Genomic DNA, 18,633 nt, shown 5'->3' with positions numbered 1-18,633 from the left:
CAGCGATTGCATCGTCTGTGGACCTATTGGGGCGGTAAGCAAATTGGAGTGGGTCTAGGGTATCAGGTAGGGTGAAGGTGATGTGATTCTTGATTAGTCTCTCAAAGCACTTCTTGATGACAAAAGTGAGTGCTACAGGGCGATAGTCATTTAGTTCAGTTACCTTTACTTTCTTGGGAATAGGAACAATGGTGGCCACCTTGAAGCATGTGAGCACAGCAGACTGGGATAGGGATTGATTGAATATGTCTGTAAACACACCAGCCAGCTGGTCTGCACATGCTCTGAGGACGCAGCTAGGGATGCCGTCTGGGCCGGCAACCTTGTGAGGGTTAACACGTTTAAATGTTTTACTCACGTTGGCCACGGAGGAGAGCCCACAGGCTTTTTTCATCTGAAGGACAGCCACTCTGTCTGTCAACACTCACACACACACAACACACACACACACACACACACACACACACACACACACACACACACACACACACACACACACACACCAGTGGGGATCGATTCCGTTTAAGACTAGGGAGGACAATTCTTTTTTTTTATGAGCATGGCCTTAATTCTTTTAGAACATATTGAATGACTGTCATTCCTATTCCATTCAACCAGCACAATGAATCATTGATAGGTTTAGGCTCTACATGATACTCTAATTTTTCCTATACCCATCATGAGGTTGCTACAACCTAGCCTGTGAAATAGATTTGACGACATACACTACACGACAAAAGTATGTGGACACCCATTCAAATCAGTGGATTCGGCTATTTCACCCACACCGTTGCTGACAGGTGTATAAAATTGAGCACACAGCCATGCAATCTCTGTAGATAACCTTTGACAGGAGAATGGCCCATACTGAAGAGCTCAGTGACGTTCAACGTGGCACCGTCATAGGATGCCACCTTTCCAACTAGTCAGTTCGTCAAGTTTATGCCCTGCTAGAGCTGGTCAACTGTGCTGTTATTGTGAAGTGGAAACGTCTAGTAGCATTACAGCCTCATTTTAAAATTGATTAAATCGTTTTTTTCTTCTTCTCATCAATCTACACACAATACCCCATAATGACAAAGCAAAAACAGATTTTTAGAAATGTTTGCTAATTTATAAAAAATATTACATTTACATAAGTATTCAGACCCTTTACTCAGTACTTTGTGGAAGCACCTTTGGCAGCGATTACAGCATAGTGTCTGCTTGGGTATGTCGCTACAAGCTTGGCACACTTGTATTTGGGGAGTTCCTCCCATTCTTCTCTGCAGATCCTCTCAAGCTCTGTCAGGTTGGATGGGGAGCGTTGCTGCACAGCTATTTTCAGGTCTATCCAGAGATGTTCGATCGGGTTCAAGTCCGGGCTCTGTCTGGGCCACTCAAGGACATTCAGAGACTTGTCCCGAAGCCACTTCTGCATTGGCTTGGCTGTATGCTAAGGGTCGTTGTCCTGTTGGAAGGTGAACCTTCACCCCAGTCTGAGGTCCTGAGCGCTCTGGAGCAGGTTTTCATCTAGGATCCCTCAGTACTTTGCTCCTTTCATCTTTCCCTCGATCCTGACTAGTCTCTGAGTCCCTGCCACTGAAAATCTTCCCCACAGCAATGCTTCACCGTAGGGATGGTGACAGTTTTCCTCCAGGCGTGTCGCTTGGCATTCAGGCCAAACAGTTCAATCTTGGTTTTATCAGACCAGAGAATCTTGATTCTCATGGTCTGAGAGTCTTTCGGTGCTTTTGGCAACCTCCAAGTAGGCTGTCATGTGTCGTTTACTGAGGAGTGGCTTCTGTCTGGCCACTACCATAAAGGCCTGATTGGTGGAGTGTTGCAGAGATGGTTGTCCTTCTTGAAGGTTCTCCCATCTCCACAGAGGAGCTCTGTCAGAGTGACCATCAGGTTCTTGGTCCCCTCCCTGACCAAGGCCCTTCTCCCCTGACTGCTCAGTTTGGCTGGGCGGCCAGCTCTAGGAAGAGTCTTGGTGGTTCCAAACTTCTTCCATATACAATGCTGCAGAAATGTTTTGGTAAACTTCCCCAGATCTGTGCCTCAACACAATTCTGTCTCAGACCTCTACGGACAATTCCTTGGACCTCATGGCTTGGTGTTTGCTCTGACATGCACTGTCAACTGTGGGACCTTATAAAGACAGGTGTGTGCCTTTCCAAGTCATGTCCAATCAATTGAATTTGCCACAGGTGGACTCCAATCAAGTTGTATAAACATCTCAAGGATGATCAATGGTAAAGGTATTTTTGTTTTTTATTTTTAATACATTTGCTGAAATGTAAAAAAATTAAAAATAATTAACCTTGTCAATATGGGGTATTGCGTGTAGATTGCTGAAGTTTTTATTTTTTTATTTAATCAATTTTAGAATAAGGCTGTAATGTAACAAAATGTGGAAAAAGTCAAGGGGTCTAAATACTTTATGAAGCTCTCTCTTGCTCTCTCTCTTGCTTCTCCTTCATTTAAAAATAAATAATTTGTTAAAAACTGTTCAACTATTGTCTTTCTCTCTCTTTGAGTCAACTACTCACCACATTTTATCCACTGCAGTGCTAGCTAGCTGTAGCTTATGCTTTCAGTACTAGATTATTTCTCTGATCCTTTGATTGGGTGGACAACATGTCAGATCATGCTGCAAGAGCTCTGATAGGTTGGAGGTCATCCACTGGATGTTGTCATAATTACTGTGTAAGTCTATGAAAGGGGGTGAGAACCATGAGCCTCCTAGGTTTTGTATTGAAGTCAATGTAACCAGAGGAGGACGGAAGCTAGCTGTCCTCTGCCTACACTACACTATGGTTATCACGCCCTGACCTTAGAGAGCCTTTTTATTTCTCTATTTGGTTAGGTCAGGGTGTGATTTGGGTGGGCATTCTAGTTTTTCTGTTTCTTTGTTAGGGGGGTATGGTTCCCAATCAGAGGCTATCGTTGTCTCTGATTGGGAATCATACTTAGGCAGCCTTTTGTGGGTAACTATTTATTTTCTGTGCACCATGGTTGCGTCACGTTTGGTTTCTGTTTACCTGTTTTTTGTGAAGGTTTCACTCCGATTAAAGATGTGGAATTACATGCACGCTGTGCCTTGGCTCATGTATGACAGGGAGTTTGAAGACAGTGAACGTGACAATGGTACAACCCTATAGAGTGCTGTTGAGGCTACTGTAGACAATCATTGCAAAACAGTGTTCAAATAAATTATTTGGTGACATTAATATATTTAGTATTGTTTATCTAAAAAAAAAGTTTTATGTTTAACATTTACATTTTTTTTTTAAATTCATTGAGGACAATGGTCCTCCCCTTCCTCTGCTGAGGAGCCTCCACACACACACACACACACACACGCACACACGCACGCACACACACACACTCATTCAACACATCACAGCGAAGGCGCTATGGCAACAGCACAGAGATGTACAGTCTCCGCAGTGTGAGAACAATATTGACTTACCACACCTCACCACTCACAGCACCCTTTCCAAAACTCCCTCCACCCCCTTCCTCATTCCTTCCCTCTTCCTCCACCAGGTCCAGAGTGTCTGGTGCAGTTTTCTGTATTTAAGGAAAGTCACAGCACTGGCAGCAGTACAGAGGGGCTGGTGCTCCCTACCCCAGCCCGAACCTCAGCCCTCTTTCTACCCAGGGCCTGCTCTGGCATTGCTCTTGGCAGCAGTACAAAGCCCTGGGCAGGCATAGAGCCGTGTAGGTCAAGGGCTTGGGCAACGCCAACGCACATATGTGCCTGAGCTCGCCAGGCATCACCCTCCAATGTGACCCGGCGTGGGGGGAAGGAAATGAAGACAATAAAGCAAGCAGACGTGAGATAGGAATAAATATATGAGGTATTATCATTATGGAGCCGGCAGGGGGTCCTGGAGCGGGAATGAAAGCATATTTGCCGTTATGGCCACAGGTTTGATCAAGGCCCATTTTGGGATTACCGCTTTGGCAGGAGGACAGCACGCCGCTGCGCTCTCAGCTGAAAATAGATTCTGTGAAATACGTCTAATAAAATAAATAAGATTACTCACCTCTCTCCTTACAGTGTGAGGCTGAGTGAGGTCCTGGGGTAGGGTGCGTGCGATTGGGAAAGATGAGAAGAAGTTAGAGAGTGGACTGAGGGAGGGAGGAAGGGAGGAACGAAGAGGGAATGGGAGAGAGAGGCATCCCTGCTGTCAGCTCTCCAGTGTTTTCTCCCCTCGTTAGAACAGAGGCACCCTATTAAGGCACTGCCTGGAAGACTGGTTAGCAAATACAATGACCTCAGACTACACCAACTAGAGAGAGAGAGAGAGAGAGAGAGAGAGAGAGAGGGGATTAGGGTGTGCTGAGCTCATTGTTAAGGTTACTAACAGTTTAAGCAACATTCAATAAGGCAATACAATAAGGCATTTATCAGTTCAATGAGTGATTGCAAAAACATAACATAATTGTGTGAATTATTACATATAACTCAGAGTGTGTTGAATTCGGGATAGATCAGTTGCACAGCTGTATGCCTTAAGCCTACACACAAATCATGCGGATGGGCTGTCGACCACCAGTATTTACCATAGCCATCACTTTTCTTTACTGACCAGGCTGGAGGCAATTAGGAATAAAGGGCTGGATGGAGAAGTAAATAGTGGTGATATACAGTATACATGCATACTGTACATACGTACGTAATCAAGGGTGCAAATCAACTGACCGCACCATCATAGGATATGAATGTGTCAGTGGGCGGAATCTGAGATAGCCTGAAACTCAACCCCCTGTACTCTGAGTAAACCACTCTCTCCCTCGCACCCTCCACCTAGCGCTCCTGTCAGAACACTTATCCCTGATTGACAGCTGGCTGGGGGCTGCCAGGCCAGTCAGAGGTGGGTGTGGGAGTGAGGGGGCGGGAGCTGGGAGGGTTAACCCCTGGTGTCTGGGACAGCTGCAGTGTCGCTGGGCCCGCTGGCTGCTGCACGCCATAAATTATCTCTGAAGAGGGTTTACTTTTTATTTTAATGGGGGCTGTAAATTTACCTTGTTAAGGCCCTGAGAGAGCTATTTTTAAAGGGGCACTCTCTGTCTTTTCAGATCTCCCTTCTATTTCCCTGAGAGAGGAGAGGGGTGGAGACACTGGAGCTCTGCCATCCGTCTTGTGGTCTTTTTTTACCTGCAGCCAGTTTGCACTTGATGGGCAACATTAGGAAACTAATAGAAATAAGCTTCTGTAAACTATACATCATACAGTACAGTACAGTGCAGTATGTGTGTGCTTGTATGCTTGTGTTAGTGTGAGTCATAATACAGGGAGGCTTCCAGTAGTGCTGTTATGCTCTCATTGTTCCACACGGTGAAGTCCCTAACAGTTCCTCCCTCCTCCCTCTGCAGGTGCTGTTTGCTCTGAACCAGACCCTGCTGCAGCATGAGAGTGTGAGAGCAGGCAGTCTGCAGGGCTCCTTCACCACAGAGGACCTCATCACACACTATAACTGTGGAGACCTCAGCTCCATCATCTTCAACCATGACACTTCACAGGTACGTCCACCAGGGCTAGAAGACCCAGTGGGGCTAAAGCCGTGTTATTCCATCGTGGTCCTGAAGATACAGGCTTTTGGTCACACCATACCATCAAGCTCTGACCTACTGTGACCACACACTATGGTTTTGGGGTGGCAGGTAGCCTAGTGGTTAGAGCGTTGGGCCAGTAACCAAAAGGTTGCTAGATCGAATCCCAAAGCTGACAAGGTAAAAATCTGTCGTTCTGCCCCTGAACAAGGCAGTTAACCCACTGTTCCTAGGCCGTCATTGTAAATATGAATTTGTTCTTAACTGGCCTAGTTAAATAAAAAAATACTCATACCAGCTACAGTATGATCATATTTCAACAGTCAAAAATACTGTATGTATATGTTGTCACGACTACACACATGATTATCACTGGCCATAATATAAGCACTGTTTAGGAGTCTGAACTAGGGTCAATTCAGCATATTACAATCACGTTACCTTCACAGGTGTATTATTAGGTCCAGACAAATGATGCAATAAGACATTATCTTCTATATCCTGGGCCCCTAAAGACCATGCCTCCTACAGTTGTCTACATCGTCCCTCCACTAAATCAGTCCAGTTAGCCTTGGTTCTTTATATAATAATAACACATAATTAACATTCCATACCACATGCTATAACCATCTAATGGTTGATGGCGGTGCCTGGCCGAGCTGATCTATGGCAGGCCTTATGAACTCTTCCGGAGTAGCAGGTGTTCCCTGATAAATGGATGGTAATCCCCTGCTCCTATGCTCTCCCAGCTCCATCTTCATCTACTTGGGGCCTGATGGGCCGCAGGGGGGAGAGGTTAATGCAGACGGCCTCCTCAGTCCTAGCCTCAGCCTATCCACCAGAGAGTGTAGCGCAACTAGGAGGTTCAAAGGGAGCAGGCTTGAGGAGGCCTCGGCCAGGGCCGCGACCAGAAGTGAGGAAGGGAGGAAATATTTCCCTGTCATTTCTCATTTCCTGAGCAGCCAGTATAGAGTGCAGCTAATGGGCCTTCCTGTGATAGGTTATCTGCATGTGGTTACCCCCCCCCCCCTTAACCCCCTCCCTTTGACCATTCATCAGAGAACCGCTGGGGCCTCCCCCCTCACTCTCTTTACTTTACTTTTCTCTGATTCTCCTTCTCTAGCCCAGTCACTCCCATAGGACTCACCAGTGCTAACCAGAGCAGAGAGAGAGAGAGAGAGAGAGAGAGAGAGAGAGAGAGAGAGAGAGAGGGGGGGGCAAGAAAGAGACAGGGCAAGAAAGAGGCAGGAGAAAAGAGGAGAGAGGGAGGATTTGAGGGAAAGGGTATTTAGAAAGAGGGTGGTTGGGGGGTGGTTACAGGCACAATATTTACACTTAAATAATTTCATATTCCATATATTTTCAATTCATTATTTACCTGTGGACTGCCACTCAGAAGAAGAAACATTCAATAAAAAATAGAACATTACAGTAAGTGCATAACTGCAAAGTCTTTACTTACTTCAGTATAAACAGGAAGAAAAAGCTAAATAAAAAGTGGGCCTCCACCCCCGACCTCCCATCCCATTCCCCCAACCTGCCTCCACCCCGACCCCCATCCCATTCCCCCAACCTGCCTCCACCCCCGACCCCCATCCCATTCCCCCAACCTGCCTCCACCCCGACACCCCATCCCATTCCCCCAACCTGTCTCCACCCCCAACCCCCATCCCATTCCCCAACCTGCCTCCACCCCGACACCCCATCCCATTCCCCCAACCTGCCTCCACCCCCGACCCCCATCCCATTCCCCCAACCTGTCTCCACCCCAACCCCCATCCCATTCCCCTTACCTGTCTCCACCCCCAACCCCCATGCCATTCCCCTAACCTGTCTCAACCCCCGACCCCCCATTCTTATATCAAGTGTATTAAATACTGATTGGCTGACAGCTGTGTTATATCAGACAGTATACCACGGGTATGACAAAACACTTATTTTTACTGCTCTAATTACGTTGGTAACCTGTTTATATTAGTAATAAGGCACCTCGGGGGTTTGTGATATATGGACTTATAACAGTTCCACCCAAAATAAGCTGCCATTTATGGTTTAAAAAATGTACTCTGCAAAAAAGACTGAGGCCACCATAGCATTAGCTATCGCTGAACACTGTTCCATGCTGACATGTGATCACATTGGAGAAGCATGTAGAGCTGCTTTCTCAGACTCCACTGCTGCTACCCACTCCAACATGCCCAGGACAAAGTGCACAGAAATGATTAATGGCGTTCTAGCACCATACTTTCTGAAAAAGTTGGTAGCAGAAGTGGGTGACCAGTGTTTCAGCCTCCTCAATGAGTCCACGGATGTAAGTATTTCTAAGCACCTAGGGGTTGTGATAAGGTACTTTAGTGACACCAAGCAGACAATTGTATCAACATTTCTGAGGCTTGTTGAGTTGGATGGTGGAGATGCCAAATCTATAGCCCGTGCTGTTGTGGCTTTCCTTGAGAAGCGTTGTCTCCCGGGGATAGGGACTGACAATGCCTCTTATGACGGGGATTAACAATGGGGTCCATAAAGTGCTGAAGGAGGAGTATGGCCTCAAATATCTGGTTCTTATTCGCTGTGTGTGCCACTCTCTGCAGCTTGCTCATTTGTAGTTCTAAACATATTTAGGGTGTTTTTTACTCACGTTTTGTCTCTCCCACGACTTTATTCCTTTCTCCTACAGCATCCATCACAATTACATGCACATGGCCAATTATGCAAATTAGGTGATGATGTCATTTAGCGACTTCTAGTGACTTTTAGGACAGCCAATAGCTACTTTCCTTACTGAGGAGTTGGCAACACTGACAGGACACTAGCGCCCCACCTCGACAACATCCGGTGAAATTGCAGAGCACGAAATTCAAAATACAAAAATCATAATATTAAACATTCACGAACATACAAGTGTCTTACATCCTTTAAAAGCATAACTTCTTGTTAATCCAATCGCATTGTCAGATTTCAAAAAGACATTAGGTCGAAAGCATACCATGTGATTATCTGAGGACAGCGCCCCACACACAAAAGCATTAAACATTTTCCAAACCAGCAGAGGTGTCACAAAAGTCAAAAATAGCGATAAAATAAATCACTTACCTTTGAAGACCTTCATCTGTTTGCAATCCCAAGGGTCCCAGCTACACAACAAATGGTAATTTTGTTTGATAAAGTCTTTCTTTATATCCCTACAAAGTCCGTTTAGTTGGCACGTTTGATTCAGTAATCCACCCATTCCACTCGTGCAACATGCATACAAAGGAATCCCAAAAGTTACCAATAAACTTCGTCCAAACAAGTCAAACAACGTTTCTAATCAATACTCAGGTACCCTAATATGTAAATAAACGATAAAATTTAAGACGGAATGTAATATGTTCAATACCGGAGATAAATAATGAGGTGCGCGCCACAAGATTACATTCAAAATGAGAGCCACCTGGAAAACAACAATTACTAAGTCATTTTTCAAAAAATAAGCCTGAAACTCTTTCTGAAGACTGTTGATATCTAGTGGAAGCCATAGGAACTGCAATCTGGGAGGTATTCCTTTGACTCTCCCATAAACAAGCATTTAAATGAATAATTCAGGATGGATTCTCCTCGGGTTTTTGGCTGCCATATCAGTTCTGTTATACTCACAGCCATTATTTTAACAGTTTTAGAAACTTCAGAGTGTTTCTAATCTATCTAATTATATGCATATCCTAGCTTCTTTGGGCACGTCATTCATCCGAATTTCTATCCCTAAAAGTTCAAGAGTAACTGTATCAACTGGTGAATTGGGGGAGAGTGAGGTGATTGCCATCTAAGAGAACATATTTTTTGCATCAGTGCTGCCTGCCAAAAATTTTTATCAAAAATCGAAATCAAATCAAATTTTATTTGTCACATTCGCTGAATACAACAGGTGTAAACCTTACAGTGAAATGCTTACTTACAAGCCCTTCACCAAAAATGTAATTTTAAGAAAAAATACGTTTTAAGAAAGTATTTACTAAATAAACTGAAGTAAACAATAAATAAATACAAATAAAAATGAAAAAATGAAGAAAAAACAAAAATAACAAAGAATTAAAGAGCAACATAAAATAACAGTAGCAAGGTTATATATATATAGAGGGTACTGGTCAGAGTCAATGTGCGGGTAGTCGAGGTAATTGAGGTAATATGTACATGTAGGTAGAGGTTAAATGACTATGCATAGATAATAAACAGAGAGTAGCAGCAGTGTAGAAATGGGGGCGGGGGTCAATGCAAATAGTCCAGTGGCCATTTGATTAGCTGTTCAGGAGTATTATGGCTTGGGGTAGAAGCTGTTAAGAAGCCTTTTGGACCTAGACTTGGTGTTCCGGTACTGCTTGCCGTGTGGTAGCAAGGGGAACAGTCTATGACTAGGGTGGCTGGAGTACATTTTTAGAGCCTTCCTCTGACACCGCCTGATATAGAGGTCCTGGATGGCACGAAGCTTGGCCCCAGTGTTGTACTGGGCCGTATGCACTACCCTCTGTAGTGCCTTGTGGTCAGAGGCTGAGCAGTTGCCATACCAGGTGGTGATGCAACCAGTCAGGATGCTCTCGATGGTACAGAGGTAAAACCTTTTGAGTATCTGAGGACCCATGCCAAGTCTTTTTAGTCTTCTGAGGGGGAATAGGTGTTGTCGTGCCCTCTTCTTAATGTTTTGGTGTGTTTGGAATAGGCGTTGTCGTGCCCTCTTCATGACTGTCTTGGTGTGTTTGGACCATGACAGTTCGTTGGTGATGTGGATACCAAGGGACTTGAAGCTCTCAACCTGCTCCACTACAGCCCGTCGATATTTTGGTCAATAACAAACAAGCAAGATTTCTGGCTCTCACAGACCTGCAACTTCTTCTTTAAGAGGCTCCTCTGTCCTCCACTTGTTACCTGTATTAATGGCACCTGTTTGAACTTGTTATCAGTATAAAATACACCTGTCCACAACCTCAAACAGTCACACTCCAAACTCCACTATGGCCAAGACCAAAGAGCTGTCAAAGGACACCAGAAACGAAATTGTAGACCTGCACCAGGCTGGGAAGACTGAATCTGCAATAGGTAAGCAGCTTGGTTTGAAGAAATCAACTGTGGGAGCAAATATTAGGAAATGGAACACATACAAGATCACTGATAATCTCCCTCGATCTGGGGCTCCACGCAAGATCTCACCCCGTGGGGTCAAAATGATCACAAATCCCAGAACCACACGGGGGGGACCTAGTGAATGACCTGCAGAGAGCTGGGACCAAAGTAACAAAGCCTACCATCAGTAACACACTATGCCGCCAGGGACTCAAATCCTGCAGTGCCAGATGTGTCCCCCTGCTTAAGCCAGTACATGTCCAGGCCCGTCTGAAGTTTGCTAGAGAGCATTTGGATGATCCAGAAGAAGATTGGGAGAATGTCATATGGTCAGATGAAACCAAAATATAACTTTTTGGTAAAAACTCAACTCGTCGTGTTTGGAGGACAAAGAATGCTGAGTTGCATCCAAAGAACACCATACCTACTGTGAAGCATGGGGGTGGAAACATCATGCTTTGGGGCTGTTTTTCTGCAAAGGGACCAGGACGACTGATCCGTTTAAAGGAAAGAATGAATGAGGCCATGTATCGTGAGATTTTGAGTGAAAACCTCCTTCCATCAGCAAGGGCATTGAAGATGAAACGTGGCTGGGTCTTTCAGCATGACAATGAACCCAAACACACCGCCCAGGCAACGAAGGAGTGGCTTCGTAAGAAGCATTTCAAGGTCCTGGCGTGGCCTAGCCAGTCTCCAGATCTCAAACCCATAGAAAATCTTTGGAGGGAGTTGAAAGTCCGTGTTGCCCAGCAACAGCCCCAATACATCACTGCTCTAGAGGAGATCTGCATGGAGGAATGGTCCAAAATACCAGCAACAGTGTGTGAAAACCTTGTGAAGACTTACAGAAAACGTTTGACCTCTGTCATTGCCAACAAAGGGTATATAACAAAGTATTGAGATAAACTTTTGTTATTGACCAAATACTTATTTTCCACCATCATTTTCAAATAAATTCATTAAAAATCCTACAATGTGTAATGCTCCGGATGTCGTGGGTGTGGAGTCAAATGCAGGAGACAGAGTTCAATGCTGTGCGTCTTTTACTAGCACCAACGCAACACAGGGTGCTCACAAAAGTAATGTTCCCAAACACAGGGGAAAAAGTACAATGGAAAAAATCACGACTAAGCACGTACCTCTTACAACAGAGCCGAAGGTTTACAATGAAATAATCCCGCACAACAACCAGGCGGGCCGGCTGTCTAATAAAGACAAACTAATTAAACATGAACAGGTGCTACCACTAAACATACAAGGAGGGGGAGGAAAAACAATCAGTGGCAGCTAATAGGCCGGTGATGACGACCGCCGAGCGCCACCCGCCCGGGAAGGGGAAACACCCTCGGTCGGACTCGTGACAGTAACCCCCCTGACGCGCGGCTCCCGCAGCGCGCGACACCGGCCTCGAGGTCGCCCCGGAGGACGAGGTGCAGGGCGATCCGGATGGAGGCGATGGAAATCCCTCAACATGGATGGGTCCAAGATGTCCCTCACCGGTACCCAGCACCTCTCCTCCGGACCGTACCCCTCCCAGTCCACGAGGTACTGCAGGCCCCTCACCCGGCGTCTTGAGTCCAGAATGGCCCAGATCGTGTACGCCGGGGTCCCCTCGATGTCCAGAGGGGGGGGAGGGACCTCCGGTACCCCACTGTCCTGCAGGGGACCAGCTACCACCGGCCTGAGGAGAGACACATGAAACGAGGGGTTAATACGATAATAGGAAGGGAGTTGTAATCGATAACACACCTCGTTTATTCTCCTCAGGACTTTAAAGGGCCCTACACACTGCGGACCCAGCTTCCGGCAGGGCAAGCGGAGAGGTAGGTTTCGGGTCGAGAGCCAGACCCTGTCCCCCGGTACAAACACGGGGGCCTCACTGCGGTGGCGGTCAGCACTCCTCTTCTGCCGTCCACTCGCTTGTCGTAGAGATTCCTGGACGGCCCTCCAGGTCTCCTTGGAGCGCTGTACCCATTCCTCCACCGCAGGAGCCTCGGTCTGGCTCGGATGCCATGGTGCCAGGACCGGCTGGTACCCCAACACACACTGAAAAGGGGACACGTTAGTAGAGGAGTGGCGTAGTGAGTTCTGAGCCATTTCAGCCCAAGGAATGTATCGTGCCCACTCCCCTGGCCGATCCTGGCAATACGACCGCAGAAACCTACCCACCTCCTGGTTCATTCTCTCCACCTGCCCATTACTCTCGGGTGATAACCGGAGGTCAGGCTGACAGAGACCCCCAAGCGTTCCATGAACGCTCTCCATACCCGAGACGTGAATTGGGGGCCCCGATCAGAAACGATGTCCTCCGGCACCCCGTAGTGCCGAAAGACATGGGTAAATAATGCCTCCGCAGTCTGCAGGGCTGTAGGGATACCGGGCAACGGGAGGAGACGGCAGGACTTAGAAAACCGATCCACAATCACTAGAACCGCGGTGTTCCCCTGAGACAGCGGGAGATCGGTCAGGAAATCTATGGACAGATGTGACCATGGCCGCTGTGGAACGGGGAGGGGTTGTAGCTTCCTCTAGGAAGGTGCCTAGGAGCCTTACTCTGAGCGCACACTGAGCAAGAGGAGACATAACCCTTAACGCCCTTAACCAACGTAGGCCACCAATACCTCCCTGAAGGCTCCCCACTGTCCTCGTCACCCCAGGGTGACCCGAGGAGGGTAGGACGTGAGCCCACCGAATCAGTTTGTCCCGAACACCAAGTGGCACGTACCTTCGCCCCGCTGGACACTGAGGAGGCGCGGGTTCAGCCCGTAACGCCCGCTCGATGTCCGAGTCCACCTCCCATACCACTGGGGCTACCAGCTTTGAGGCGGGAAGGATGGGAGTAGGTTCGGTGGACCCAGCCTCGGTGTCATAAAGGCGGGACAGTGCGTCAGCCTTCACGTTCTGGGAGCCCGGTCTATAAGACAAAGTAAACCGGAACCGGGTGAAGAATATGGCCCACCTTGCCTGACGTGGGTTAAGTCTCCTAGCTGCCCGAATATACTCCAGATTCTGGTGGTCGGTCCAGATGAGAAAAGGGTGCTTAGCCCCCTCAAGCCAGTGTCTCCACACCTTCAGAGCTCTAACCACCGCTAGCAACTCCCGGTCCCCCACATCATAGTTACGCTCCGCTGGGCTGAGCTTCCTTGAGAAGAAAGCGCAGGGGCGGAGTTTTGGTGGCGTACCCGAGCGCTGTGATAGCACGGCACCCACCCCAGCCTCGGACGCGTCCACCTCCACTATGAATGCTAGAGAGGGGTCCGGATGCGCCAACACGGGCGCATCAGTGAACAGCGCCTTCAACTTGTTGAATGCTCTGTCCGCCTCTGCTGACCACTGCAACCGCACCGGGCCCCCTTCAGCAGTGAGGTAATGGGAGCCGCTATCTGGCCAAAACCCCGGATAAACCTCCGGTAGTAGTTGGCAAAACCCAAAACCGCTGCACCTCCTTTACCATGGTTGGAGTCGGCCACGCACGGCCCTAATGCGGTCACCCTCCATCACCACCCCCGAGGTGGAAATGCGATATCCCAGAAAAGAGACGGCTCGTTTAGAGAACACGCATTTCTCAGCCTTGACGTATAGGTCATGCTCCAGCAGTCTACCAAGCACCTTGCGCACCAGAGACACATGCGCGGTGTGAGTGGCCGAGTAGATCAGAATGTCATCGATATAAACAACCACTCCCTGCCCGCACAGGTCCCTGAGAATCTCGTCTACAAAGGATTGGAAAACGTCTGGAGCATTCTTTAACCCATACGGCATGACGAGGTACTCATAGTGGCCGGATGTAGTACTAAATGCGGTTTTCCGCATACGCGCGTAAACCTCCGGTGTGAAGAACTGCGCTCCGTGGAACGATTCCGCGCTCCTGAGATCCAGTTTTGTGAAGAACTGCGCTCCGTGGAACGATTCCACCGCCGTAGCGATGAGAGGTAGAGGGTAACTATACCCCACTGTGATGGCGTTTAGACCTCTATAATCGATACACGGACGCAAACCTCCCTCCTTTTTCCTCACAAAAAGAAACTCGAGGAGACGGGTGAAATGGAGGGCCGAATGTACCCCCTGTCCCAGCGACTCCGTGACATATGTCTCCATTGCCAACGTTTCCTCCTGGGACAACGGGTACACGTGACTCTTGGGAAGCGCAGCGTCCACCTGGAGATCTATCGTACAATCCCTTCCCGGTCGATAAGGTGGTAATTTAGTCGCTTTCACTTTACTGAAAGCGATTGCCAAATCGGCATACTCGGGGGGAATGCACACCGTGGAACCCTGGTCTGGACTCTCCACCGACGTGGCACCGATGGAAACTCCCAAACACCTTCCAGAACACTCCTCTGACCACCCCTGGAGAACCCCCTGTCTCCACGAAATTTTAGGATTGTGCCAGGCCAGCCAGGGAGTCCCCAGTACCACTGGAAACGCAGGCGAATCAAAAATAAAAAAACTGATACGCTCCCTATGATTCCCCTGCGTCACCATGTCCAGTGGGACCGTGGTCTCCCCGACCATCCCTGACCCTAATGGCCGGCTATCTAGGGAGTGCACGGGGAAAGGAGAATCTATCGGCACCAGCGGAACCCCTAACCTAAGGGCGAGTCCGCGATCCATAAAGTTCCCAGCTGCGCCTGAATCGACTAGCGCCCTATGCTGGGAAGAGGGAAAAAAGTGAAGGAAAGAGATTAAGACAAACATATGGCCAACAAGGGGTTCTGGGTGAGTTTGATGCTGACTCACCTGGGGTGACCGAGAAGCGTTCCGCCTGCCATCTCTACTCCCAGACGGACCCCCCCAGCACCGATCAGACGTGTGCCCTCTCCGACCACAGTTGGTGCAGGGAAGGCCACCTCCTCCGGTACCCCTCGGCGTAGCCCCTCCCAACTCCATGGGAATGGGAGCGGAGGGGCTGGGTGGTGGAACGCACAGAACCCTCTCTGAACGCCCGCGGGCAGCCAGCAGATTATCCAGTCGAATGGACATGTCGATCAGCTGATCCAGTGACAGAGTGGTGTCCCGACACGCTAACTCCCGGCGGACGTCCTCTCGGAGACTACACCTGTAGTGGTCCATAAGGGCCCTGTCGTTCCACCCAGATCCGGCTGCCAAGGTCCGGAACTCCAGCGCGTAATCCTGGGCGCTCCTCTTCTCCTGCCTGAGATGAAATAGTCGTTCTCCCACCGCTCGGCCGTCTAGAGGGTGATCAAACACGGCACGGAAGCGGCAGGAAAACTCTGTGTAGTGCTCCCGCGCTGAGTCTGGGCCATTCCAGACTGCGTTCGCCCACTCCAGAGCACGACCCGTGAGGCAGGAGATGAGGACACTCACCCTCTCTGCTCCTGAGGGAGTGGGTCTGATGGTGGCCAGGTATAGCTCCAGCTGAAGCAGAAACCCCTGGCAACCCGCCGCCGCTCCATCATAAGCCCTCGGTAGCGTCAGACGGAGGGTGCTGGAGTCGGGAGATGGGGAGTCCGGAATCGTGGGTGCCGAAGGTGGAGAGAGGAGACCACTCTATTCCCATCGGTCCATTCTCTCCATCACTTGATCCATCGCGGATCCGATCCGATGGAGGACGGTGGTGTGGTGGAGAACCCGTTCCTCTATCGATGGGAGAGGGTTGGCTGCTGCTCCTGCTGACTCCATAAATCAGTGGTGCGGGATTCTGTAATGCTCCGGGTGTCGTGGGTGTGGAGTCAAATGCAGGAGACAGAGTTCAATGCTGTGCGTCTTTTACTAGCACCAACGCAACACAGGGTGCTCACAAAAGTAATGTTCCCAAACACAGGGGAAAAAGTACAATGGAAAAAATCACGACTAAGCACGTACCTCTTACAACAGAGCCGAAGGTTTCCAATGAAATAATCCCGCACAACAACCAGGCGGGCCGGCTGTCTAATAAAGACAAACTAATTAAACATGAACAGGTGCTACCACTAAACATACAAGGAGGGGGAGGAAAAACAATCAGTGGCAGCTAATAGGCCGGTGATGACGACCGCCGAGCGCCACCCGCCCGGGAAGGGGAAACACCCTCGGTCGGACTCGTGACACAATGTGATTTTCTGGATTCGTTTTTCTCATTTTGTCTGTCATATTTGAAGTGTACCTATGATGAAAATTACAGGCCTCTCTCATCTTTTTAAGTGGGAGAACTTGCACAATTGGTGGCTGACTAAATACTTTTTTGCCCCACTGTAAAGGAATGTGCCTACCTGATTTAGGGGACACAGTGAACACTTAGGAGTTGAGGCCAATTTCATCGTAAGATGTTTCCTTGGTGTTAAATACAGTCTGTGAACAAACCTAAAGTGTATAAATTGATGGTTCAGATTATGGGATGCCAAGGTCATATTTTTCCATATTCTGTTACAGTTAAAGGGTTGTTCAGATTCAATTAGATTTGTGGACCATCAGTTTTTAATGGCTAGAGACTATTGATGCTAACAGTGCAGCTCATCACTCACACATACCTATGTAATTAGATGCTTTTCATGCAGCTGTCCAGTCCTTTTCATCACATTTAGTGCTGCAGCTCAATCAGCAGCCAGGTCACCCGTGATACAAGTCAGTATTCAACATCCATCTTATTTTACAATGAAGGCTTACCCCTCCCCTAACCCGAACAACACTGGGCCAATTGTGCACCGCCCTATGGAACTCCCGATCACAGCTGGTTGTGATACAGCCCAGTATCAAACCAGGGTCTATAGTGACGCCTCTATCACTGAGATGCAGTGCCTTAGACCGCTGCGCCACTTGGGAACCTTAAAATGTTTGAGGACGTCGGGAGATGATGTAGAAAACTGGCCACTAGGGGCAGCAGTGAGCGCGGTTACCTTCAAGTAGGTTTGGGTTTTGCTAGGGTGTTGTTGACGGGGATGCAGATGAGAGTAAACATCTGCCTCTGAAGGTTCCAAAGGTTGCAATTTTGAATCCAGCATTTTAAGCCTATCCCAAACCTTAACCCTTACCTTAACTATTCAGAGTTAATGCATAACCTTAACTTTTCTGAGTTAATGCCTAAACTTAACCCTAAACTTAAAAATACAGAGTTAATGCCTCAACTTATCCTTAAACAGTTTGAAATGTGACGTTTGCAACAACTTCGAAATTTGTCTAATTCTGACTTGAGACTGAGAGAGCAAGTTGCAATCAGACACAGGCTGTGATCAGCAGCTACAGGTGTCCACATCATACAGTACAGTTCAGGGCCCTCGAGGCAATCACTTCAAAGCCCCAAGAGACAACACACACACACACACACACACACACACACACACACACACACACACACACACACACACACACACACACACACACACACACACCCCTGTACCCTCTGAACTATTTTCCTGATAACCCCTTCCTGTCTTTCTCCATCTCTCTCTTCTTTTCCCCTCTCCCCTCGCTCCCTCCATCTCCACTGGGGAGAGTAGCCCTGGTCAGGAAGTGGAGAGGAACTTGTTCCTAACAAACACTTTGACCTCAGAGCTGTAGGAAACTGAACAGGATACTCCCTGAGAGCAGTATAGTGGGGCTCAGGTGCAGTCTGCAGCCTGGCCCTGGTGTGTATGTGTGTGTGCAGCTGTATAATAGAGCAGAGCAGGATCCTCAGCCTACCCCTGTAAAGGTGGCCCTTGAGGCCCCCCTCTAAACGCCAGACTCCCTCCCACTCCACTCCGATTCCCCCAGGACCTCTAATCATCCCTGCAGATTAACGGCCTGCCTAGCCTTCTGAGCCGGCCAAGAGCTGACTACAGCCAGGACGCTGTCAGCTGTAAATCAATCAAACCGCAATTAAACACACATTCTCACACATTCTCACACATTCTCACACATTCTCACACACACACACACACACACACACACACACACACACACACACACACACACACACACACACACACACACACACACACACACACATTCTCACACATTCTCACACATTCTCACACATTCTCACACACACACACACACACACACACACACACA

At 48.3% G+C, this 18,633-nt stretch overlaps 1 protein-coding gene across 1 annotated transcript in view; it reads left to right on the top strand.

The window, feature by feature from the left end:
* The window catches only part of trabd2b (TraB domain containing 2B), a 104,602-nt gene that overhangs the window by 56,754 nt on the left and 29,215 nt on the right, over positions 1-18,633 (top strand). The window contains exon 3 of the mRNA XM_065009035.1: positions 5,371-5,517. Within this exon, the coding sequence (XP_064865107.1) occupies positions 5,371-5,517 (147 nt within the window). The remainder of the gene's footprint in view (positions 1-5,370; positions 5,518-18,633) is intronic.

This window comes from Oncorhynchus nerka, linkage group LG24 (assembly GCF_034236695.1).
Source record: "Oncorhynchus nerka isolate Pitt River linkage group LG24, Oner_Uvic_2.0, whole genome shotgun sequence".
Lineage (NCBI taxonomy): Eukaryota > Metazoa > Chordata > Actinopteri > Salmoniformes > Salmonidae > Oncorhynchus > Oncorhynchus nerka.
This window is presented reverse-complemented; position numbering and strand designations above follow the sequence as displayed.